Raw genomic sequence first — 24594 nt, forward strand, 5'->3', positions numbered from 1 at the left:
TGAATTATTGTAGTTTACATAAACGATATTTAATTCATTTGTCATGCCCCGCCTTTTCTCTATAGTTTACATAAAACCTAGCAGCCATAGTGTGTAATGTATGTATTTAACAGAAACGTGTATTTTTATGTTATGTTTATTCTAGACCTGGGTGAAGCGCAAATCTGCTTCTTCATTTATGCACCAAACATATCAGATTTTTTTTTTATTGTCGCAGGTTGCAGCACCTGTCTGTGTTAACAATAAAACCATGGGAGCTAGCCGTGTATAAATTCTTACAGTAGCCCTATGCCTACATTTGACTTTTAACTCAACAGCAACGTAAATAAACTATTTTTTATTATAGCCTAGTATCAATATGCCTATCAAAAAAAATCTATACAGCAACAATTATTGGGCTTTCTTGAGGCTACTGGATTGTTTCAGCCATTAAAGTACACGAATCTCCTAAAATGAAAAATCGGCGCGCGCATATAATGGGTGGCGGAGCAGCCACTACTCCAAAACCCAAAGGCACGTTTCAAATTCATCAACAGGTTGGAACACTTACGGCTGGGTGGCTTTTCAGCGTCTTGGTCATAAAAGCAATCACGATTGTTGCGCTAGATGATCCGTTCACCCCCAAATATCGGCTTTAATAATGGGAGAACCAAACATGTTGAGAATCGTGCGCTGCGCGCGTTACAGGTGGGCAAATTGCAAAGACCCCCTCTTTTACCGTCAATCACCTGTATAAAGAACCAAGTAGGGGTACCATAGGCTTGTGTCCCAAATGGAACCCTATTTCATAAGAAGGTGCCATTTGGGATGTAACCATATAAAAGATGACACCTGGGAAATTCCCCCAAAACATTGAAAACGATTTCAATAATAACTATATAGAAATGTGTTCAAACATAAAATAGCTGCCACAAAACCTTCTCCTTGAAGTAAATAATAATTCCCCCAAATACAATTTGCTTGTCAGTCCCCTAACATAAAACGGACATAGTGGGGAACGGAAATGAACATCCGAACATACTTTTAAACCTTCTTTAGCTTATGTTGCAGATAACTGAAAAATATACCAAAATACATTCATACACCAAAACAAGGTTACTCTAAAGTACAAAATAAACAAGAAAAATAGAAATGGCAAATGGAAAAAAATAGCTGTCACTTTGTGCAAAGATTCTCAATTAACTTGATCTTGTAACCTTGGTAGAGGAAGAAAAAAAACATCAAGAAAATTATCAACATTTACCAATGAGATCAGATGATGACTCTAGACCAAAACATAGGTAGTCAACAGTGTCGTAAGAGTCCTCACGGAGCTATACACATATATACACACAACTAGAAGAGCTATGCTCTGATTAACATGTATAAATCGCCTTATTTGAAACAAAATAAAAGAGGCACTAAACATTAACTGAAATAGCACCAAACTTCTATAAATGTCTTCTTTCACCATCACGAGGAAAAGCAGGGAAAAAAGGAAAACTAGTCACTAAGACTCATCTTATTACCTATATAAACTAGGCTATTAGAAAAATTATTAAAAAGCATGCAAGAAAGAAAAATATAATTCATCGAGCACTATGTTCCACTTAACACAAAATGTGGCAAACTGATTTGTCATGCCTTGTTTGAGAACACTAAGATGGTTAAGGGAAAAAAAACATCTGCATGTGTGTGTCATGGATGTTACTTTAAGGTTAAAAAAGTTTATTTCAATTGAAAATTCTATATAAATATCTTTAAATACTAAAAGCAACCAGAATTTGGTGAAGAGCATTTGCCTCCTTTTCTAATAACTTAAATAATTAATTGGTATTTGACAGCAGCCTTTTTTTACAATACACAAACTAATTCAGAGCAGAACATAACATTTCCAAAGAGTACAGCTTTCCCAAGACACCTTTCATACAAAGAGAGGGAACATCTGAATCACCATTAAAAGAGAAGTGGGCCAACAGGCTCCTAAAATCCAAAACGAGAGTTCAATGTGCATAAAGTGAGGGGTGAAGCATCGTCCCCTAGAAAAATCATAGGAAACATTGCTCTTCCAGAGAATAAAAGACGGTTTGGTCAAATGACAAGACTACCCTACACCATCCTGCCAAATGTTGAAGCAATGCAGTGTCTTTTGCGCATCATAAGATAGTGACTAATGAACATTCATACAAAAGATCAGCATTGTTGCAAAAATGACTATAGCCATTGACAAGCCAATGACTCGCAGTGTTATATGTACCATCCTAACATAGAAAATCTAATTATGTTCCGATTCGAAACCCTTATGGACCGATCTGTTCTAAAAAAAATGTCGTCTTGGGGACTGATTCAAGCAAATAACATACCCTCACACATTGTCTATTTCTTCTTCTTATTGTTATTTTTTACATTTTCAAAAAAAAAATATATATGCTTGCCTCTCAGTGGCTATTGATCCACAAGTTAATACATTTCAGACCACCTTCAATGTGGCAGCGACTGTGGTTGGCACCCAAGGTTAAAGGCCAAAAGTCAGCTGGTGTGTCATGTCTTTTCAATACGGATACAGGGAAAAAGAGTCAGAGCACAGCCAATGACACTTTAAAAAAGCTATGATGAAGTCAAGAGAAATGAAAATGGAAGCCACAACTGTCCAAAAAAGATTCCCTGACATTTTGTCAACAGTAACGAGTTTGTGAACTGGAGCATGGTTGGTAAAAAGGCTGTCTTCTCGAGCACTTTGAAACATTGTGTTTAATTTGGGGCGGCCACAATCAACAAGGCTGGGGGAAGTAACCAAGACGTCCTCATGATGTGTAATGTAGTTTTCAAAGCAGACAGCTGCCTTGACATTTCCCCCTTTAATGTAGCCCCTTTTACATGGCAGTGGTGACCGTGTCGGGGTGAGTCCCCAGGTACCCAGGCGAGGGGGCCTGGTAGGGGTCTGCACCCTGGCCAGAGCAGCCTGTGGCTGGGGACACAGCCAGGCTGCGGAACAGCAGGTCCATGGATGGGAGCAGGGGCTTGAGCAGGCTGACCGGGCAGAATGCAGAGCCGCCGTGGGGGGTGAAGTTCACCTTGTTGGGGTCGGGGCAGGAGGAGAGGAGGAGCGAGGACTGGGCTAGGTGTGGAAAGCTGTGGGAGAGAAAGAGACGGTTGTTAGGAGCAGGATCACAAACTGTTCAAATATGTCAGTAGACCTGCTATCAGGGTTCATACAGATTATGACATGGAATTTAATGACTTTTCCTTTTAACCAAATTTCCATGACCAACAATTGACGGCGTCTCTGAAGTACAGTGTAAAAAAGTATGCGTAATGCGGTATCGACACTGGGAGGATGCTCTCTGATCCCATGTACCATCTCCTGTCGTTGAGCAAGGCACTTAACCCCCCACAAAGTAGAATACCTGTTAGGCAACAGTACAAAACATGTGGCCAACCCTCACTCTGGAGAGCTACCTTGATGTAAAACAAATAATTAGCTCATTCAATATATCAAAGATGAAATGGCTATGGTAGGCTACAAATCTTTTTATTCAGCTGAAGCAAGCCCCGAAATGTTCTTCATGAAATGTACCTTTTCTAGTTTAGTCATATTTATCTTAGTCAGCTTAGAAGTGTTTACTTTGCAGGCTGACTACCATCTATTGCAACGTCCCATACGTTAGATGCTCAAATCAACTGGAAGCATATACAAGTTTTGAACCAACATAATCCAAAAGAAAAGCTACATATTTTTTACTAAAATGAATGTTCACAATTCAAATTATTTTGATTCAGATGATTAGATTCAATGCAATTAAACCGAATACCAACTAATACAATGGTGAAGTGAAATGTTTGTTTCATCGAAATTAATTGTTTAAATGAATCATATGAATCGTTCCAAAAAGTACATCAACTTTGTATGGCCTTACTCGTGAGAGTCGGTGATACGTTTTTTTAAGGACATGACAAACATTTAATACATGCTAATAGCTAAACACTTAACTAGAGGGTACAAGATATGTTTTGATTTGGCTACCTAGTTAGTATGTTTATCATATTTTATAGGCTATGCCTACCTGCTGCTGAAATGTTCAACTCGCTCTCTCTCCTTGAGCAACGGCACACTCGTCTCACACACATGCAGGTGATGCGCGCAAATACAGATGAGCTAAAGTGTTATTCCGATCCTGTCAGATATGTTGATTATTATTTTATTGATAAAATGTTGTTTTGGTGTTCAACTTTCCCAAGTTCTCTCACGTCACCCCGCTCCTCCGCTCCTCCGCTCTCTCCACTGGCTTCCAGTTGAAGCTCGCATCCGCTACAAGACCATGGTGCTTGCCTACGGAGCTGTGAGGGGAACGGCACCTCCGTACCTTCAGGCTCTGATCAGGCCCTACACCCAAACAAGGGCACTGCGTTCATCCACCTCTGGCCTGCTCGCCTCCCTACCTCTGAGGAAGTACAGTTCCCGCTCAGCCCAGTCAAAACTGTTCGCTGCTCTGGCACCCCAATGGTGGAACAAACTCCCTCACGACGCCAGGTCAGCGGAGTCAATCACCACCTTCCGGAGACACCTGAAACCCCACCTCTTTAAGGAATACCTAGGATAGGATAAAGTAATCCTTCTAACCCCCCCCCCCCCTTAAAAGAGTTAGATGCACTATTGTAAAGTGGTTGTTCCACTGGATATCATAAGGTGAATGCACCAATTTGTAAGTCGCTCTGGATAAGAGCGTCTGCTAAATGACTTAAATGTAAATGTAAATGTAAAATATTTAAATAAATCCCAATAACAGAAATTATTTAATTAATTTCCATTACTTTTTTGATTTGATTATTTTCTAAAACTTTTCCAGGACTGGGAAACACCATTTTAAAATTCCATTACTTTTTCAGGATTTTCAGGATCATATGAACCCTGTGATATTGACACACCCAGTCTCCAATAACTTTGAAACCACTGGGGGTCAGTGCAGACTCAATCTAAGGAGCCATATGTTACTGTTCATAAGCTTTTTGGAATTAACGCATGCAAGTCAGAATGTTTTGTATTTATCTATGTACCAAAGCATACATCTGTCCATACATACACGTTAGTGTGTATTTACATTTGTGTGGGCATGTACGTTTCTGTGCACATCAAACAATTGTGCATGTGTGTGCGTGTATGAGTATTTGCGAGAACCTACCTTGTCTCCTCACACACGCGGACCTTCTCGCAGCCCTCGGGGGGCTCCCTCTGGAAGCAGAAGCTCTTGTTGGGCCGAGGCGAGGAGGAGAGCAGCAAGGAGGATGGCTCCCACCCACCCTGGGATGACAGGGGAGACAGCAGACACAGCTCTGCACCCTCCGCCACACCTGAAACGTGGTGTGAGAATAGGTCCAATATCTGTGTTTCTAAATTCCTATCACTGATGCCCAGTTCAGATACAGCACCCGAGACAGTTTTATGCAGTTTGCTTGATCTGAACGGTCTAGCTGGAGTTTCCAAGGTTCAACATGTGAAATCTTAGCTAAAGACTTGCGACTGGCCAATCAGAACAGTGCTCTGACATTCTGTGTTTAGCGAAGCAGCTAGATAGCTAGCCAAGCAGACAGCTTGCTGATATCTCACAAAGTGTGCCCTGTTTCTGGTGCATGCATTTCATGCTACAACAAGTGGAAACGTTGTATCAAAGTTGTATCACATCATTGTAAAGAGGCACCATTACTGTGGAAACTGTCAACCATTTATAGCCAATTTAGCTTTTCCTGCCTAGTATTACTCAATTATATGTTGAGAAACCAAATGGGTCTTGTTCAGTAGGGAGATAACGTTTTGAAACAGATAAACCCGGGAGATACACCCTGAACCTGTCCAATAAGAACACAGTTTTCAATTACAAAACATTTTGCAGGTTTGTGTGCACCTTACTGAACAGGTTTGTGTGTACAGTACTGAACATAACACTGATGTTGTTACAGGGCTATATTAGGGAGAGACTGACCTGGATCCTGATTCACAGGTAGGTCTTCTACAGAAGAGGGGGAGAAAGAGGAGCAGGGTGAGTGTGTGGGGGAGAGGGGCGTGGTGGAGGGGTCGCTCTGGGAGCCACTGCTGCAGCTCAGGGGTGGAAGTGGAGCCCTGTGGCCGTCAGGAACCTCCAGAATCTGAGAGAGACAAATGAATGCAGTGAATACACTGGACAACAGGACAAGAGTGAATACCTCATTGTTTCTGATGGAATTCTTATTATTGTTCCACTTTTGTCACAATATCGCCAGGCTCGATACTTGTTTTCCTTTGGCAATATCGAAGAATTTGAACACTGCTACTCAGACACTGAAAACTGCACCATTTGGCCCATAGTTGGTGCTGTATAAAAAAATCTGAGTGTAAGGCTCAGCCCCGCTGCCCCATTTGACGTAAAAAACACAAAACTTGGTATAGCAGTATTTAGCATAAGGGAAAAACTTTGCCTCAAGGACCCATGACGTTCGCCATATTGGATTCTCTGCCCTGTCGATGTTTTATAAAATCATTTAAAAAAACGTATGAACTGCAAATCTGATTGACTTGAAACTCAGAATGTATATTCATCATGGCAGCCTCTACTAAGTTTGGAAAAAAGCTAAGCAATATGTCAGATGGAAGAGAAAATGACAACTTTATAAAATAGTATTGCGTTCTCAATCAAACCCTAATAACTCAACTTATCTTTGCTCTATCAACTTGAAACAGTGTCTTGAGGGCATTAGTAGGAATGTTTATGTCGAAGCAGGTGTTGATATCTCAATAAACATGGAAAAAGCAAATAATTCAGTTGTGAACCTGTTGTGGAAAATTACATAATTAGTCATGCTATCCCGTGTTTTACTGCTTAAAGAATAGCCTCTTGTTATATGCTAGTGTTTTTTCTAACCTGATACAAACTTGTCTTTGAGTGACTTAGTCATAAGACTGGGCGTATAGCTAAGATCCGTTTAGGTGCGACTGCAGTATGCAAGACATCCTGTGGGTTTACTATCGGCAGGAAGTCAGCTGTGTGGAACCTTGCAGGAAGGAGCACATTATAGTGTGAACTGTGACAAAACGCAGTTATAAGGTTGAACTCTCGTGCTATCAACTTCGGGCTATCAAACTGCACAAACAAAACGCCTTTTTTTTTACACTATGTTCTGCCCCTGTTTCCACACATCTGCTAAACTGCCACGTAGACAAAATAGGTTGTACTTTTTCTATAAAAGCAGAGACCCGACTATGTTAAGCATTTCAACTCTGAACCATTCTTGGTGATGGTTGATTGCTTCATTTTTGGAAATCTTACACAATTGTTGTTTGAAATAATCTGCAGTCTCCCAATAGAATTTCTCTGACAATTTGGCGACGAGGATGGGATGCTAACTCTGCAGACCGAGGTTAACTGTGCGCAGGGGCTGCATTAGACGTGGCAGGGAGCCACACACTCGGACTAAGCGGAGCAGAAATTGGCCCGGCCTCAGACCTGGCAGGGCGCGTCAGTGAGTGGATACGTCATTATGAACAGACAAAATAAATTAAGGGTGAGACTGATTTTCTTTTAAACATCATAGAAAATCCTGTTCTGGGAACAGGTTGCGCACATTAGGTATTTTGTAAGAGCAAAAGACACCCCTAGTTAGAAACTTTGTTGTAGCAGAGTTATTTCAGAATAGGGTAAGCACTAGAATTTGTTATTAGGAAATCATATAATAAAACTGAAATCTAATATCTGGGCTCCCGAATGGTGCAGTGGTCTAAGGCACTGCATCTCAATGCTAGAGGCGTCACTACAGACCCAGGTTTGATTCCATGCTGTATCACAACCGGACGTGATTAAAAGTCCCATAATTGCGGCGCACAATTGGCCCAGCGTCATCCGGGTTAGGTTTGGCCGGGGTAGGCCATTATTGTAAATAAGAATTTGTTCTTAACTTCATAAGGGTAGGGGGCACTAATTTCACCTCCGGATGAAAAGCGTGCCCAAAGTAAACTGCCTGTTCCTCAGGCACAGAAGCTAGGATATGCATATAATTGGTAGATTTGGATAGAAAACTCTAAAGTTTCCAAAACTGTTAAAATAATGTCTGTGAGTATAACCGAACTGATATGGCAGGCGAAAACCTGAGAAAAACAAAAAAATCCCACTTCCTGGATGGATTTGTAGTTTTCCATTGACTGCCTATACAGATTCCATTGACTTAGGACTCAAATTGCAATCCCTATGGCTTCCACTAGATGTCAACAGTCTTTAGAAATTGTTTCAGACTTGTATTCTGAAAAATGAGGGAGTAAGACCACTGAATGAGTGGACACTGCAGTGTCCCAGAGGTTTTTCAAGCACCTTTCTTGTTTTCCTTTTATATTGACAAATATTATTGATTATTATGACTAAAACCTGAGGATTGATTATAAACATCGTTTGACATGTTTTGACGAACTTTACTGATACTTTTCAGATTTTTCGTCTGCCTTTGAGCCTGTGAATTACTGAACAAAACGGAGGTCTTGTGAGTGCAACCATATGAAGATCAAAGGTAAGTGATTCATTTTATCGCTATTTCTGACTTGTGTAACGCCTCTACTGGTAACTGTTTGTAATGATTTGTCCGCTGGGCGCTGTTCTCAGATAATCGCATGGTATGCTTTCACCGTAAAGCCTTCTTGAAATCTGACACCGTGGTTGGATTAACAAGAAGTAAATCTTTAAACCGATGTATAACACTTGTATGTTTTATGAATTTTTATAATGAGTATTTCTGTTTTTGAATTTGGCGCTCTGCAATTTCACTGGATGTTGGCCAGGTGGGACGCTACCATCCCACACCCCCTAGAGAGGTTAATAACTGACTTGCCTAGTTAAATAAAAGGTACATTTAAAAATAATAATAATTGGGATCTATTTGTTGAAGCAGAAGTATCCTGGTCGGAGACAGGGGTTGTGTTTCTCTGTTGAAGCAGAAAAGCGGCCACGGGACGATATGACACGGTTACGAGTTGTGATCGCAGGGCACAATCCTGAGATAGAAAACAAAATATTCCGGCAGGTCAAAAAAAATAATAATGTAAAAGAAAAATAATTAAGTCAGTGTACTGGTAAAACAATTGGTTATGATTGGGAAACCAGCTATACATTTAAACCCTACACAGACATGTGCATAGGAACTACCATGTGGTTATAACATTTAAAATTACATAAGAGTAATGAAAAAAATATTTTGAGGGAGAAGATATACATTTTTTCATTATAGGCAAGGAAGACGTTCCTAACGAAATACTGTTTGTTTTGTTTCCTGAGTGTGTGTGTATTGACAAGAGATTTACATTATGGACAGACAAATCGTGAGACTGGTAAAAGACATAATGTCTCCCATTTTCTCCAGTAGTAAATTGGCCGAGCTTCAGTATTGGTTCTCATACAAGGAATCAGGTGCCGTGCCCAATTAAAAAGGCACAAATACCATAACTACTCTCCACGGAAGTGGGTATGACTACCTTGGATCTTAAAAAAAAAATTGGCATATATTAAAACCATGACCGAGGAAATCTAAATTCTGGACACCGTTGAGAAAGACACAGAAATAACCATCATAGAAGAGGTAAACTATAGCAAAGCCATAGAGGCACTAAAAAAAGCACAAGAGCATTCTACCAATTCGGCTCGAATATGGCTCGAATCTAAATCAGGGATAAAAATTGGGCAGCATTTCCCTGTTGATGGAAAATTCCAATCTAATAAAGAATTCTGAGATGCTATGTTGAATTGGCACAATGACAAAAGAAAATTCAAAAGCTCAATACATCAGTGTTTTGATGTTAGCGTTCTATCAACAGAAAAGCAAAACCGATAAAAATCAAGATTAGATGTACTCAGGATAACCGCACTAACCACACTATTTGTGAAGTAAATTGAGTATGTAGTATGCTTATTGGTTTCAAGATACAAAATCATTCATTTAATTATGACAAATGTTAAGAAAAAGTTGAGCAGTGTTAAAGTAATGACTTCAAATAACTTTTACATTTTAGACAAAAACGATTAATGAGTGGAGGGAGGACAGTGGCCTTCCTGTGAACAGAAGTTCATGTTTTGTTTTGTCTGTAATTTAAAACGTTTTGTTCACCTGGTAAAGTGACATTAGATTGAGAGACAGCGGTAGAGTATAGAAGAGATTGTAGAGGGAAACAAGTGTTAGAGTGGAAGAGAAATGTACTGGGTGATGGTGATTGAGAGGGCTTCTAAAGTTAAAAAGGAAAGAGATGTAGACTAGTGAAGGTAACAAAGGCAATGAGAAGTTAATTGGAAAGTAATAATATCGAATTTGAATTGTTTGGATTGATTAAGATTTAGCAAAGTGAAAACTAACAAAATGTTTATTTTCTCTCCCTTTGAAATGTTTCCCGAGGCTGTTGCCTTGGGAGAGTAGTTAGTGAAATTCTGCAGTTTTATAAAGTATAAAGGTATCCGCATCCGGCCGTAGGGGGAGCTCCCAAATAAGTAAAGCCTGGCCATTTATTTGTTTTTGCCATACGTTTCACCCCAAACCAGCACGCACACACAACTCACCTATTATGAATATTTGTTTCAGTGGTGTTAATACTATGTTTGATTTATTGTGTGGGGTCTTTTTTAATTTGGTTGTAAACTGGGTACGTAGAATGATGGAAATGTTTGATTTTTTTTAATGGTTTCTGGAGCTACAGGGAAAGAAAACACTTAATGGGATTGAATGACCTTTGTTCTGACTTCCTGTTGATGCCCGACACCCTCACTAGAAAGACTGGAGACATTAAGTGAGATCTAAATGGGCTATGTAAACACTAGTAATTAGAAGTTCATAATTTTGTAATAGTCCTATGTGTGGACAATGAGAAGGACAGAGAGTGTGCTACCGCTGAATGAGGGACACCTGTCTCTAGTCTGTTTTACCAATACTTTATGGGATAGAATTATTTCCTTATGGAGTTAAAGAGTTGTAATTCTAATTTGATGCTATTCTAATTTGTTTTTATTTAACAGGCAGTATTGTTTTTTTAATTACCGGTCCCCTGGGGCCTGTTGGTAAATATACAAATAGATTTTCTTCACATGCCTGCCTTTAAAAGGGAAACATATACATTGGTAATGGTTGACATTTACTCCAAATGGATTGAAGTTTTCCCCACCTCGAGTGATATGTGTATTACTGTTGTTTTGGCGGTCTTGTTTTTGTCTTCGTTTCGATACAAATCTCACCAGATTGGGTCTGCTGTATGGTCGGGATGTCTCCCTAAGGAATGGCCCTCTAACTCCCTGACCCTGTAACTTTGCAGTGAGATCGCCAAGATGATAGGAGTATAAGCCAATTTGGGGGATAAAAATGGTTTAAACTCTGTATACTTATTTTCTTCGACATTTGATCTAGAAATCTGTATAAATATATTGGTAGGAGTAAGAATTGGTCAGAGTAAATCATTTGTATGGATTTCCTGAATCAGAAATGCCCTAAACTAAACTGTTGTTCTAGTCTGTCCTCTCTCGAGGTTATGGTGAAGGTGACCACAGATAGTGTCTAGATGCACGGAAGGAATAATTTGACCAAGAACAGTGTGAACCTCTTATTTAACCTTTTATTTATTTCATCACATTCCCAGTGGGTCAGAAGTTTACATACACTCAATTAGTATTTGGTAGCATTGCCTTTGAATTGTTTAACTTGGGTCAAATGGTGCGAGTTGCCTTCCACAAGCTTCCCACAATAAGTTGGGTGAATTTTGGCCCATTCCTCCTGACAGAGCCGGTGTAACTGAGCCAGGTTTGTATGCGTCCTTGCTCGCTCATGCTTTTTCAGTTCTGCCCACAAATTTTCTATGGGATTGAGGTCAGGGCTTTGTGATGGCCACTCCAATACCTTGACTTTGTTGTCCTTAAGCAATTTTTCCACAACTTTGGAAGTACACTTGGGGTCATTGTTTATTTGGAAGACCCATTTGCGACCAAGCTTTAACTTCCTGACTGACATCTTGAGATGTTGCTTCAATATATCCACATACTTTCCTCCCTCATGATGCCATCTATTTTGTGAAGTGCACCAGTTCCTCCTGCAGCAAAGCACCCCCACAACATGATGCTGCCACCCCCATGCTTCACAGTTGGGATGGTGTTCTTCTCCCCCTTTTTCCTCCAAACATAACGATGGTCATTATGGCCAAACAGTCCTATTTTTGATCCATCAGACCAGAGGACATTTCTCCAAAAAGTACAATATTTTTCCCCATGTGCAGTTGCAAACCGTAGTCTGTATTTTTTATGGCAGTTTTGGAGCAGTGGCTTATCCTTGCTGAGCAGCCTTTCAGGTTATGTTGATATAGGACTCGTTTTACTGTGGATATAGATACTTTTGTACCTGTTTCCTCCAGCATCTTCACAAGGTCCAAGGTACAAGCGTACTATTGTTTGTACAGATGAACATGGTAACTTCAGGCGTTTTGAAATTGCTCCCAAGGATGAACCAGACTTGTGGAGGTCTACAAGTTTTTTTTCTGAGGTCTTAGCTGATTTCTTTTGATTTTCCTATGATGTCAAGCAAAGAGGCACTGAGTTTGAAGGTAGGCCTTAAAATACATCCACAGGTACAATTGACTCAAATGATGTCAATTAGCCATCAGAAGCTTCTATAGCCATTACATTATTTTCTGGAATTTTCCAAGCTGTTTAAAGGCACAGTCAACTTAGTGTATGTAAACTTCTGACCCACTAGAATTGTGATACAGTGAATTATAAGTGAAATAATCTGTCTGTAAACAATTGTTGGAAAAATTACTTGTGTCATGCACAAAGTAGATGTCCTAATCGATTTTCCAAAACTATAGTTTGTTAACAAGAAATTTGTGGAGTGGTTGAAAAATGAGTTTTAATGACTCCAACCTAAGTGTATGTAAACTTCCGACTTCAACTGTAATTAGTCATGCTATCCCGTGTTTTACTGCTTAAAGAATAGTCTCGTTATATGCCAGTGTTTTTTGTGACCTGATACAAACTTTTCTTTGAGTGACTTAGCTATACGCCCAGTCTTATGACTAAGATCCATTTAGGTGCGACCGCAGCATGCGAGACGTACGGTTGAGCCCTCGTGCCATCTTAATCTGCACAGACAAACCAAATCGCCTTTTACACTACGTTCCACCCCGGTTTCCCCAATCTGCTAAACTGACACGTAGACAAAATATGTTGTACTTTATCTATAAAAGCAGATACCCAACTATGTTTGTTAAGCTTTTCAACTCTGAACCATTCTTGGTGATGGTTGATTGCGTCATTTTTGCAAATCGTATAAAATTGTTGTTTGAAAGAATCTGCAGTCTCTTTTCCTATAGAATTTCTCTGACAACCCTCAAACTTTAATAATTTATGTTTATGCTAAAAAGATGTCTAAGGATCAGCCCTGCCACCTTGTTACACATACAACAACAAAACGTAAGGAACACATTTGCCTCAAGGACCCATAAGGTCTGCCATCTTGGATATTTCCTAAAATCTTCTCATGAGCCGTACATCCGATGGACTCCAAACTCAGAATAAGTTTATCATGTTAGTCTTTAGTAAGTGTGAAAAAAGCTATAGGATACAATATTAATGGTACCCAAACTATCTTGCACTGACCCGACGCACACCCACAAGACACAAATATACAGTACCAGTCAAAAGTTCGACACCTACTCATTCAAGGGTTTGGTGAAGAATAATGGTGAAGACATCAAAACTATTAAATAACACATATGGAATCATGTAGTAAATAAAACAAGTGTTAAACAAATCAAAATATATTTTGTATATTTGAGATTCTTCAAATAGCCACCCATTGCCTTGACAGCTGCACACTCTTGGCATTCTCAACCAGCTTCACCTGGAATGTTTTTCCAACAGTCTTGAAGGCGTTCCCATATATGCTGAGGACTTGTTGCTGAGGACTTTTCCATCAATCTGCAGTCCGACTCATCCCAGACCATCTCAACTGGGTTGAGGTCAAGTGATTGTGGAGGCCAGGTCATCTGATTTAGCACTCTATCACTCTGGTTCTTGGTCAAAAAGCCCTTACACAGCCTGGAGGTGTGTTGTGTCATTGTCCTGTTGAAAAACAAATGATAGTCCCACTAAGCGCAGATGGGATGGCGTATCGCTGCAGAATGCTGTGGTAAGTGTAAATTGAATTCTAAATAAATCAGACAGCGTCACCAGCAAAGCACCCCCACACCATAACACCTCATCCTCCATGCTTTACGGTTGGAAATACACACGGAGATCATCCGTTCACCAACACCGCATCTCAAAGACATGGCGGATGGAACCAAAAATCTCAAATTTGGGCTCTTCAGACCAAAGGACAGATTTCCACCAGTCTAATGTCTATTGCTTGTGTTTCTTGGCCCAAGCAAGTCTCGTCTTCTTGGTGTCCTTGAGTAGTGGTTTCTTTGCAGCAATTCGACCATGAAGGCCTGATTCACAGTCTCCTCTGAACAGTTGATGTTGAGATGTGTCTGTTACTTGACCTCTGAAGAATTTATTTGGGCTGCAATTTCTGAGGCTGGTAACTCTAATGAACTTATCCTCTGTAGCAGAGGTAACTCTGGGTCTTCCTTTCCTGTGGCGGTCCTCATGAGCCAGTTTTTTGCGACTGCACTTGAAGAAACTTAAAGTTCTTGAAATGTTCTGTTCGTTGACTGACGTTCATGTCTTAACTTCACTAGGGTAGGGGGCAGCATTCGGAATTTTGGATGAAATGCATGCCCAAATTAAACTGCCTACTTCTCGGGCCCAGAAGATATGATATGCATATAACTGGTAGATTTGGATAGAAAACACTCTAAAGTTTCCAAAACTGTTAAAATAGTGCCTGTGAGTATAACAGAACTGATTTGGCAGGCGAAAACCGGAGAAAAATCCATTCAGGAAGTACTTTTTTTTGTTGGTTTTGTAGTTTTCTATTCTATGCCATTACAGTATCCATTGATTTAGGACTCAAATTGCAGTTCCTATGCCTTCCACTAGATGTCAACAGTCTTTAGAAATAGTTTCAGGCTTGTATTCTGAAAAATGAGGGAATAAGAGCATTCTGAATGACTGGACGCTAAAGTGTCGCAGAGCTTTTTCATGCGCGCGACAGAGAGATAGCAATTCTTGTTTACCTTTTAAATTGACGACGTTATTGTCCGGTTGAAATATTATTGATTATTTAGGCTAAAAACAACCTGAGGATTGAATATAAACATCGTTTGACATGTTTCTATGAACTTTACGGATAGAATTTGATTTTTTTGTCTTCCTGTTTTGACTGCGTTTGAGCCTGTGGATTACTGAAGAAAACGCAAACAAAACTGAGGTTTTTGTATATAAAGAGACTTTATCGAACAAAATAAACATTTATTGAGTAAATGAATGTCTGCTGAGTGCAACCATATGAAGATCATCAAAGGTAAAGGATTAATTTTATCTCTATTTCTGACTTGTCTAGTGAGCTATGTTCTCAAATAATCGTAAGGTATGCTTTCGCCGTAAAGCATTTTTTTAAATCTGACACCGTGGTTGGATTCACAAGAAGTTCATCTTTAAACCTATGTAAAATATGTTTTGTTTTCTGAATTTGTATAATGAGTATTTCTGTATTTGAATTTGGCGCCCAGCAGTTTCACTGGCTGTTGAAGAGGTGGGACGCTAACGTCCCACATACCCAAGAGAGGTTAAAGTAATGATGGACTGTCGTTTCTCTTTGCTTATTTGAGCTGTTCTTCCCATAATATGGACTTGGTCTTTTACCAAATAGGGCTATTTTCTGTATACCCCACCCACCTTGTCACAACACAACTGATGGGCTCAAACGCATTAAGGAGGAAAGAAATTCCACAAATTTACTTTTATGAAGGCAGACCTGTTAATTGAAATGCATTCCAGGTGACTACCTCGAAGCTGGTTGAGAGAATGCCAAGAGTGTGCAAAGCTGTCATCAAGGCAAAGGGTGGCTATTTGAAGAACCTCAAATATTGATTGATTTGTTTAACACTTTTTTGGTTAATACAAGATGATCAAATATTTAAAAAAAAATTATCATGAACTCCAAACTCAGAATATTTATGTTAATCATGTCTGTCTCTAGTACATTTGAGAAAAGCAATACATCACATCCAAAGATTAGAAAATGGCATCTTTGTTTAGAATTGTTACATTTACACAATGGATTATGTATACTGCTTCCATGCTTCCTCTCAGCCTGCACATAAGCCAGCACCTCTTATTGCTACTTGCAGCTATATTTAAACATTCTGTTTAATGTTTACACAATAATGTTTACACATTCTGACACATTGGTGCGGCTGGCTTCCGAGTTAAGCGGGCAGGTGTTAAGGAGTGCGGTTTAGCGGATCATGTTTCGGAGAACGCATGACTCGATCTTCACAGTTGCAGCAATGAGACAAGATCGTAATTGGATCACAATTGGATATCACGAAATTGGGGAGAAAAAGGGGGTCAAATATATATTTATTTTTAAACTAGGAACTAATTCAGGAAACCAGGTAAGGTAACGAGATGGATAATCACAATATAAAGAATATATTTTCCCTTGAGGAGTATTGTAAGGCTGCATTGGAAATTAGCACAATCTAAACATGTAAATGTCTTACCCAGCACTGGTGGTGGGGCGGCTGGCACACGAACATGCCCTCCAGCTCCTGGTTGAGGCCCTCCACACTGCGGCGCAGACGAGGGGTCAGCTTGTACAGGGGGGTGGGTGGGATGGGCTGGGGGAGAAAAGAGAGAGAGGCATCAGCTGATTTAATAAATTGAATTCATACTTCAAAGTTGACTGACAATCAGTGGAAGACTACAGTAAAACGAGACAACAGAACAATACAGTAGGACATAAAGTACACATTCATAATGTATGTGCAATGCATAGAGTAAACAAAACATTGGCATAGACAAACAAGCAAGCGTAGGGCATAGGTACACCAAATAGACACTTGCAACATGCAAGTATGGACACATACACACAGACAAGACACACACACCATGCAAACAGACAAAGCACATAAAAATGACATATCGCTCCAGTACACATCCTCCGAGTTATCAGTTAGTGACTAAACTTCGGAAATGTAAGGAAATTAAGAACCCAGGTTTAAATAAGTCTAGTAGTGGAAATCGTTCAAAGCTTTAGCGAGTTAACCTAGAGCAATGGAACCATACCAAAAGTACAAATCCAGCCTATCCGGCAATAGGCAGGCTCAAGCAAACACTCAAAGAATTTGAAAGAAAGTAATTTGCTATTTGAACTCATGTTTGATATATTTTACAATGCATTATAACTATCACTGTGCTTATTTCTAGTCTTCATATGTTTTGATGAGTAGGTCTATTTCGGAAGTGTGTATTGGCCTATACTTCCTTCTCTCCTTGCACAATGACGATAATGCAGTGCATATGGGTTGAAGGACTATAGAAGGGTCATGTTCATTGTGTATCTTCCCTTTCAAGACTATTCGACTCGTATCTAGATCCATGGGCTCCGATACAGAAAATATAATTTTTTGTTTAAAATGAATCGATGCGGTTTGATTAGAGGAACAAATTGGTTCGGTGCATAACATTTGTTGCATAAAGACATACATTTTCAATTACAAATTAAAATCTGCTGCTAATTGAGCTCATGAGTTGGGCCTCTGAGCTGGATGTCTGAGCTGACTTCACAGTGTGTGTAAATTATGTATATGACTATGGTGTATGTAGTCACCTGAGCTAAGCCATGAAGGAGACTAGCGGGCATCTTCTACTCCACTATCAGATTTGGGGGGGGGGGGGGGGGGCAATGTATGCTTTTTTACTCCCCACTTTTTTTGATCTGAAATCACCATCACCCACTTAAAACTTTGTTATGACGTAGGCAATGAATACAGTGCTCACCTCCCTGACCAAGGCCCATCTCTCCCAATTGCTCAGTTTGGCCAGGCGGCCAGCTCTAGGAAGAGTCTTGGTGGTTCCAAACTTCTTCCATTTAAGAATGATGGAGGCCACTGTGTTCTTGGGGACCTCCAATGCTGTAGAAATGATTTGGTACCTTTCCCCAGATCTGTGCCTCGACACAATCCTGTCTCGGCGCTCTACTGACAATTCCTTCGACCTCATGGCTTGGTTTTTGCTCTGACATGCACTGTCAACTGTGGGACAGGTGTGTGCCTTTCCAAATCATGTCCAATCAATTGAATTTATCACAGGTAGACTCCAATAACGTTGTAGAAACAGCTCAAGGATGGCAAAGGGTGTGACGACTTACGTAAATAAAGGTTTGTTTTTTACCTTTAACAAACTTGCAAAAATATTGATAACGATCAAAACAAAGTTCATCCATTTTAGAATAAGTCTAACATAACAAAATGTGGAAAAAGTTAAGGGGTCTGAAAACTTTCCAAATGCACTGTATATAGCACAATGTTGAATTTCACACCGTCTCAAAATGGAATGGTTTTGACTGTTTGGAAGTTTTTACAGAGTGAGCTTCACTTCTCCACCCACTTCGACCGGGCTCACACAAGTGATTGCTGTCCTCGTCATGAAATTATCAACTTTACCCTGTATATCTAAAAATGACCATATACAGATTTTTTTTAAACAAAACTGCTGGTGAAACTTAATAGAAATAAAATCGAATGTAAGCCCCGATTAGCAGGTAGGCTATAGCCAGATGAGTTGTCTCCGGTACCTTACTTGTATTCGGGTAAAACAACATTTTTAACAGCGCATTTGATAACTAACCTATCAAATTACATTGGTTGCAAGTAATAAAGCCTAATATTGCTCAAGCCATTTGAATGCTGAACATGCCGCGCACCAAGCAGCACAGTTTGACTAGGCTACTGATACTGCCTGGGGTTGTTCGGCATGCAAAATGACTTGCAGATCAACATAGCAACGTGCATGCCCCGCCCACCTGAGGATCTGTCTACTATATCCATCCATTTCCTGTGTTTGATGGAATCAAATTCCATTAAAATCTCACTGATTGATTGCTTTAATTTTTCTCCTGCGACTCATTCATACTCTTGCTTGTGCCTGTCATTTTCCCCCATTAACATTACAGAGGAAATGTTTTTAATGACGTGTCAAAAAACAAAATGGGCTCAATGGAATACGTTCTCTTTTGTTGTATCTAAGAAACGCTAAAACTTAAATCTGGGATTTAACACACCTACATCACAAGAAAGTGAAGACAACTTATTTTGATGGGTGTCCATTTTCTGTGCAATTGAAAAATAGTTATCATTTAGTACAGTTTAAATGTTTACAAATTAGATGCGCTGAAATGAAAGCCACTTCCGAAACTAAAACATTTGGATTATTGATACATCTGATCTCGCAAACAATGTTGAGTATGTGTCGAGCGTTGATATTTAATCCGAGGGCATCCTGTTATTGACACCTCCGTTGAATTACGAAAGAGAACGTGACAACAGTAATTAGAGGCAGTCTAGACAGCACAGGTGAATTCAGATAGGGTAGACAGAGCAAGTGTTGGGTGGTTGCAGCCCTGTTCCACCCCTTTATGTTAATGTATTTACATATGCAAATACACCAATATATTTATGCACGTCTTTATTTTAACATATACAATAAGAAAATGTATGCATTAGTGCATTTAGAAGAAAAAAATGCTATTTGACAAATGTAATACCTGAATTCCCACCAAATTCCCTAGTAGTAAAATATTTGATGTATTATAATTCAGTTAATATCTGATGGATCTTCATCCCTTGTCCAACTGTTGAATTAATTAGAATTGTTTTTTTGCTTTTTGCCCACAAATGTCAATGCAGTTACATGCTTATTTTAACACTGAAGGAGAGGAAGCATCAGTTGTCACAAAATATTATGTATTTTAAAGAAGGTAGAAAGAAAGTAATATGAGCAAAACTAATTTGGGAACCGACAATTCGTAACATTTGAATGGGTTTTCTGACTGATGCATGCTACATTTGGATTGGTTTGGGCTCCAGCAGACTGATGCACTCTTATCTTAAACATTTGAACCGGGAACCGATGAGTATCGTGCATCTTCAAACTAAAGAAAACAAGACTGAAAACAGGGCTATACTAGCTGGGCTTGACCATTAAGAAATGCTCATTTTCATTTGTTGCAAAACATTTAAAACATTTTGGGCTGTGTGCCCTAATGAACACAACCCACTTCTACAGGCTCGCATCGGAAACAGTATGTTCCACAGCTGGTGCAGAAAGCAGAAGTGGGTAGTGATATCGTCACTTTCCTGTTGCTTCACTAGTCGGCTATTTGATTCACTTCCTCTGATATGCTGCTTTGCTTATTGACTGTGTGGTCCACCACTCAGTTCTGTAAAATTGACTGTGGTCCACCGCTCCTGTTTCTGTAAAAATCTGATATGGGGCTGGATAAATGTAACCACTATCAAATGCATAGACTGAGCTATGGATGCAAGGACTGACCATCCATGATATCAAAATGATTGTTTCTACCATGAGGCTAAATGTTTTTTCCATTTACTTTGTTTACAAACATTGGAGTAAAACAAGCTTATATTTTAGGTTCTGATGGGGTACACAACAGTTGAAGTAAGCTCACGAGGCATTTATAATTTATATTCTGGAAGAATCAATGGGTGCAGAGCATTAATTTATAAGTCCAAAAATGGATGTAGCAACTGCTGATTGCCTCAGAGAATATATGGCTTGAAAATAGTTTGCATAGATTGAGTGGCTAGACAAAATGTGCACATTCCCAGTACCAGAATATGTTTACTTAATAAGTATAGGAAAAAAAGGTACATACATTTTTTTATTTTAACAGTGAGTATACCAAAAATGAGGAACACCATCCTAAAATAAGTTTTACCCCCCACTTTTGCCCTCAGAACACCCTCAATTCATCGGGGCATGGACTCTACAAGGTGTTGAAAGCTTTCCAGAGGGATGCTGGCCCATGTGGACACCAATGCTTCCCACAGTTGTGTCAGGTTGGCTGGATGTCGTGCGGATGGTGGACCATTCTTGATACACACGAGAAACTTGTGTGAAAAACCCAGCAGCGTTGCAGTTCTTCACACAAACTGGTGCGTCTGGCACCTGCTAACATACCCCCCCTTTCAAAGGCACTAAAAGCATGTGTCTTGCCCCTTCACCCTATCCATGTCTCAATTGTCTCACGGCTTAAAAATCCTTCTTTAATTCTGAAGACTGGGTCTAAACTGACATATAGAAGCTGACATAAGGAATTGTTTTAAGATAAATTATCCATGGTATGACTCATTTAATTTACAGTGCATTCGGAAAGTATTCAAACCGCTTGACTTTTTCCACATTTTGTTAAGTTACAGCCGTATTCTAAAATGTATTAAATCGTTCCCCCATATCAATCTACACACAATACCCCATAATGACAAAGCAAAACAGATTACATTTTTGCAAACGTATAAAAAAAAAAATTTAACTGAAATATCACACTTACATAAGTATTCAGACCCTTTACGCAGTACTTTGTTGAAGCACCTTTGGCAGCGATTACAGCCTTGAGTCTTCTTGGGTATGACACTACAAGCTTGGCACACCTGTATTTGGGGAGTTTCTCACATTCTTCTCTGCAGATCCTCAAGCTCTGTCAGGTTGGATGGGGAGCGTCGCTACACAGCTTTTTTCAGGTATCTCCAGAGAGGTTCGATCAGGTTCAAGCCCGGGCTCTGGCTGGGCCACTGAAGGACATTCAGAGACTTGTCCAAAAGCTACTCCTGCATTGTCTTGGCTGTGTGCTTAGGGTCATTGTCCTGTTGGAAGATGAACCTTCTCCCCAGGTCCTGAGCAGGTTTTCATCAAGGATCTCTGTACTTTGCGCCATTCAACTTTCCCTTGATCCTGACGTAGGGATGGTGCCAGGTTTTCTCCAGGCGTGACGCTTGACATTAAGGCCAAAGAGTTCAATCTTGGTTTCATCAGACCAAAGAATCTTGTTTCTCATGGTCAGAGTCCTTTGGGTGCCTTTTGGCAAACTCCAAGCAGGCTGTCATGTGCCTTTTACTGAGGAGTGGCTTCCGCCTGGGCACTCTACCATAAAGGCCTAATTGGTAGAGTGCTGCAGATATGGTTGTCCTTCTGGAAGGTTCTCCCATCTCCACAGAGGAACTCTGGAGCTCTGTCAGAGTGACCATTGGGGTCTTGGTCACCTCCTTGACCAAGGCCCTTCTCCCCCAATTGCTCAGTTTGGCTGGGCGGCCAGCTCTTGGAGTCTAGGTGGTTCCAAACTTCTTCCATTTAAGAATGGAGGCCACTGTGTTCTTGGGGACATTCAATGCTGCAGAAATTCTTTGGTACCGTTCCCCAGATCTGTTCATCGACACAATCCTGTTTCTGAGCTCTACGGACAATTCCTTCGACCTCATGGCTTGGTTTTTTCCCTTGCTCTGACATGCACTGTGAACTGTGGAACCTTATATAGACAGGTGTGTGCCTTTCCAAAAGCAGGTCCAATCATTGAATTTACCACAGGTGGACTCAAATCAAGTTGTAGAAACATCAAGAATGATCAATGGAAACAGGATGCACTAGAGCTCAATTCTGAGTCTCATTGCATAGGGTCTGAATTCTTATGCAATAAGCTATGTTTTTCATTTTTAATGTATTTGCAAACATTTCTAAAAATCTGTTTTCACTTTGTCATTATAGGGTATTGTGTGTAGATTGCTGAGGATTTATTTATTTATTACATTTTAGAATAAGGCTGTAACGTAACAAAATGTGGAAAAAGTCAAGGGGTCTGAATACTTTCTGAAGGCACTGTACATATATATGAAGTGGGTAAAACAGCATGCAAACATTATTAAAGTGATCAGTGTACCATGACTATGTACATAGGAGCAGCAGCCTCTAAGGTGCATGGTAGAGTAACAGGGTGGTAGCCAGCTAGTGACAGTGACTAAAGTTCAGGGCAGGGTACTGGGAGGAGGCCGGTTAGTGATGACTGTTTAACAGTCTGATGGCCTTGAGATAGAAGTTGTTTGTCATGGAAAGAGCAGGTGTTATTAATGTTTTGTATACTCGGTGTTTGACTCCAATAAGAGAAGTCGTACACTCGTCTAGAATACTAAGTTCATAATACATAATAAAATACATACATTTGTACCAATTATGAATGAAGTGAGCAGATGCAGGACAAAGATCACCAATGGTGGAGTGTGAGAGTCATACCTGTATGGTGCCTGGGGAGTAGCTGCCTTGAAGGTAGTTGTGGTGGCGGACCTTTTCGTTGCCCCCCGATGCCCCGGGTTTGGGGAAGTGCTGCTGCAGCAGGTGTTTCAGCTTGGCAATCTGTGACGGGCAGAGTAGTGTCAGTCAACCTCAAAACACAAACAGTCTCTAAGGCTGCAAGAGCTGCATTCCCATGGATTATTTCAGAACGGTTGTCTTTGTTATGTAAGTGTTATCTATTGTTTTAAAATCCCCTCTGTTGCACTATTCACAAACTCATCACTTATTCTGTTTCATGTTCAGTAGCCTACCTCTCCTCTCGTGTTGGGTGTGTGAGAAAATGCACCGAGGCTTGGTCTCAATTAAAATTGCCTGTAGGCTATATGCATGGGCAGACTAGCACACGCAGTTGTCTTTCCATGGAAATGAACTTCTTAAATATGTTAGGCTATAGTTTAGGCTCCGACATTGACTAGAAATAAATATTAATAACATATTTGAGTCTGCCTGCAAATTGTCCTGCTCCCATCAAAGTTATGCAAGATTATTTTGATTAGTTCTTTGTTTTGTAGGTTATTTGTTATCTATTGTATTAAAAGCAACTGTCGCAATATTCAAACTCAAAGCCTAATTCTTGCTGATTTACATTCAGTAGCCTACCCTTGTCTTTTGTTGGGCGGGCGAGATCAAGTTTTGGCAAGTCGGTTAGGACATCTACTTCGTGCATGACACAAGTAATTTTTCCAACAATTGTTTACAGACAGATTATTTCATTGTATCACAATTCCAGTGGGTCAGAAGTTAACATACACTAAGTTGACTGTGCCTTTAAACAGCTTGGAAAATTCCAGAAAATAATGTAAAGGCTTTAGAAGCTTCTGATAGGCTAATTGACATCCTTTGAGTCAATTGGAGGTGTACCTGTGGATGTATATCAAGGCCTACCTTCAGACTCAGTGCCTCTTTGCTTGACATCATGGGATAATCAAAAGAAATCAGCCAAGACCTCAGAAAGAAATTGTAGACCTCCACAAGTCTGGTTCATCCTTGGGAGCAATTTCCAAACGCCTGAAGGTACTAGAGGTCGACCGATTATGATTTTAACGCTGATACAGATTATTGGAGGACCAAAAAAAGCCGATACCGATTAAATCGGCCTAATTTCTATTTATTTATTTATTTGTAATAATGACAATTACAACAATACGGAATGAACACTTTTATTTAAACTTAATATAATACAATCAAAATCAATTTAGCCTCAAATAAATAATGAAACATGTTCAATTTGGTTTAAATAATGCAAAAACTAAATGTTGGCGAAGAAAGTAAAAGGGCAATATGTGCCATGTAAAGAAGCTAATGTTTAAGTTCCTTGCTCAGAACATGA

The 24594-nt window shown here is 39.9% G+C and overlaps 1 protein-coding gene across 3 annotated transcripts in view; it reads right to left on the reverse strand.

The window, feature by feature from the left end:
* Positions 1 to 847: 847 nt before the first annotated feature.
* fam117ab (family with sequence similarity 117 member Ab) overlaps positions 848 to 24594 on the reverse strand; it is a 40149-nt gene continuing 16402 nt past the window's right edge. For 2 of the 3 annotated variants that reach the window (XM_071392487.1, XM_071392488.1), the window contains exons 4-8: positions 23205 to 23324; positions 16625 to 16741; positions 5958 to 6120; positions 5160 to 5328; positions 848 to 3111 (exon numbers count right to left, since the gene is read on the reverse strand). In XM_071392487.1, the coding sequence (XP_071248588.1) occupies positions 2853 to 3111; positions 5160 to 5328; positions 5958 to 6120; positions 16625 to 16741; positions 23205 to 23324 (828 nt within the window). In that variant the 3' untranslated portion in view covers positions 848 to 2852. Of the gene's footprint in view, positions 3112 to 4419; positions 4545 to 5159; positions 5329 to 5957; positions 6121 to 16624; positions 16742 to 23204; positions 23325 to 24594 lie in introns of all 3 variants that reach the window. The other variant, XR_011674099.1, reaches the window with a different exon arrangement.

The sequence above is a fragment of the Salvelinus alpinus genome, chromosome 3 (assembly GCF_045679555.1).
Source record: "Salvelinus alpinus chromosome 3, SLU_Salpinus.1, whole genome shotgun sequence".
Taxonomy (NCBI): Eukaryota; Metazoa; Chordata; class Actinopteri; order Salmoniformes; family Salmonidae; genus Salvelinus; species Salvelinus alpinus.